We start from the raw sequence: 1,944 nt of genomic DNA, 5'->3' as shown, positions 1-1,944 counted from the left end.
GCTTTCTCCTACTTCTCCCTTGCTTCAAATTCTTTTTTCCTTCTGTCCTCTTGCTGGGCTTTTTTTTCCTCCAGTCGTTGCAGCGCATCCAAGAGGGGTGCGAGGTTCGATTTGGTGCGTCGCCTTCTTTTTGGGGTGGTGCCACCCTCTACTGGCACTGGCAGATTTTCATTATTGTCCAGATGTGCTTCTCCAGCTGTAGTCCTATAAAGCATACACGCACAGGTGCCACATCAGTTAACATTTTGTACAAAACGTGTAATTTTCAATTACTCTGTACTTCCGCTGGGCAGAATTACCCTTCCGGGTTCGAGCAGCAACCTCGGGTTGCTGCTGTGCTCCTTCTCAAGGACTGCAGCCAGCTCTCTGCATGACACACAATTGATCAGTACCACGGAACAGCTCCATAAAAACAGCAACTTACTCTTCATACTCGCAGGTTGCCCGATGGTGCCCGGAAGAGCCATTGTCTTTTTTCGTTTTTGTGTAAGCCCGATGGAGCGATTTCCACTTGTTCTCCATTTGAACTGCACTCATTGTGCACTGGAATTCAGAGTTTATGAGCTCTGCAAGCTTTTGCCAGAGCAGCTTCCTTGTGCTAAACAAACAATACAGAACATACAGTAACATTATTGTGTGTAATGTAATTATTACCTTTATAAGGAACAGCACCTGTCGTGCCTTGCATATAGCTGTTGCAAAGATATTTTTTTTCTACTGCAGGTATTATTTACCACAGCATGCATTCTCACTTTAGGTGCCATGTATTTGAAGCAACCTATATAGGCTTAAATTTGATGCAATATTCAGTTTAAGTGCTAACTGCAAAGGATTCCTTGAAACATTACTCGAACCATAAACCACAGAGACAATATATACTAGCGTCACTAATGTTTACGTAACGTAAAATATGTCCTATGATACGCACAACACTTTTAGAGACAAAGACAGCGTACCGGAGTGCTCTCGTTTTGCCCACCAAGCCTTTCATTTCCGAGTATTTCGCAATGAAAAATCGCGTCTTCCGGGCGCCCCAGAGCTCTGATGCTTCGTCTAGTGAAGCGGGTGGCTCTTGTGGATCAGGGATTGACCGGCCTGCATCACCAACGATGGCGGGAGCCGGTGGTGGTGATAATGCCGGAGAAGGTACGGCTTGCTGGGAGGCCTCAAACCGCACCGACACACGCTGTCCGTCTGCAGAGGCAAAGGCGATCACGTAAAATGTTTACACATCACCCACCGCTACTGTTGCCGCGACCACTAATAAACATACCCTGACCGCCGGCCACGTGCTTAACGTCGCCATGCAGCATTACTTACCTATTGCTTCGTAGACGTATCCATTTTCATCAGACATAGCTGAGCCGTCGGGTGCATAAAGCAGGCGAACTTCTTTCTGTTCGCCGTCAACAAGGGCATGGAGCGTCGTCCGCTCAGCGCTCGGTGGAACTGGCGCCATGCTAACTACTTCCAGCACTGCCTTCGGACCGAGCGCGAGGCGGCGAAGGACTCGTGCAGAACCAGGCTTGCGCCTTGACAAAACGAGGAGAAAAGTGCAGAGGGCGCGCGCGGCACCGGTAAAACGAGGACGACGGTGCTGCACCCCTTGAACTAAGTGCAGCCACATCGAAGAGACCTATAGCTTGGTGCTTCTCCTGTTGTTTTCGGACTGTTTTCACTTTATTTCCTTGCTAGCAGTTCTCTTTTTTTTTGTTTTAATTTCGTGTTTTCGAAACGTTTCTCTCTCGAAGACACGGGGTATATTGATTACGGACTGCTTGGACTGCAAAATCTATCCATTTTGTAACGTGTTGCGGCTGTCAGCCATAGTCAGAGGCGCGCGCCTGATTGTTAGTGTGGTCTGTAACGCTCGTGGTATGCATGCACTGAGTATCCTTGGTACTTATCGCCAAATACGGCTTACTGATCAATTCGCGCTACAAG

The 1,944-nt window shown here is 48.1% G+C and overlaps 1 protein-coding gene across 1 annotated transcript; it reads right to left on the bottom strand.

Moving 5' to 3' along the window:
- Positions 1–294: 294 nt before the first annotated feature.
- Positions 295–1,459, bottom strand: LOC149355527 (uncharacterized). The gene is made up of 3 exons (XM_089583838.1): positions 1,321–1,459; positions 957–1,194; positions 295–598 (listed from the first exon to the last, which is right to left on the bottom strand). The coding sequence occupies exons 1-3, from the start codon at positions 1,457–1,459 to the stop codon at positions 421–423; spliced, it is 555 nt and encodes a 184-aa protein (XP_089439964.1). The 3' UTR covers positions 295–420.
- Between the last annotated feature and the right edge of the window lie 485 nt (positions 1,460–1,944).

This window comes from Amblyomma mixtum, chromosome 3, assembly GCF_055824585.1.
Source record: "Amblyomma mixtum isolate Tamu chromosome 3, ASM5582458v1, whole genome shotgun sequence".
NCBI lineage: Eukaryota > Metazoa > Arthropoda > Arachnida > Ixodida > Ixodidae > Amblyomma > Amblyomma mixtum.
Note: the sequence above shows the minus strand (reverse complement) of the source record. Positions and strands in the feature narration are given on the sequence as shown.

Coding starts and splice junctions, on each gene's coding strand:
- LOC149355527 (XM_089583838.1), bottom strand. CDS start 1,459: ATGGCGCCAGTTCCACCGAGCGCTGAGCGGACGACGCTCCATGCCCTT. Junction 1,195..1,320: donor ATACGTCTACGAAGCAATAG/GTAAGTAATGCT, acceptor TTGCCTCTGCAG/ACGGACAGCGTGTGTCGGTG. Junction 599..956: donor GGCAAAACGAGAGCACTCCG/GTACGCTGTCTT, acceptor TTGTTTGTTTAG/CACAAGGAAGCTGCTCTGGC.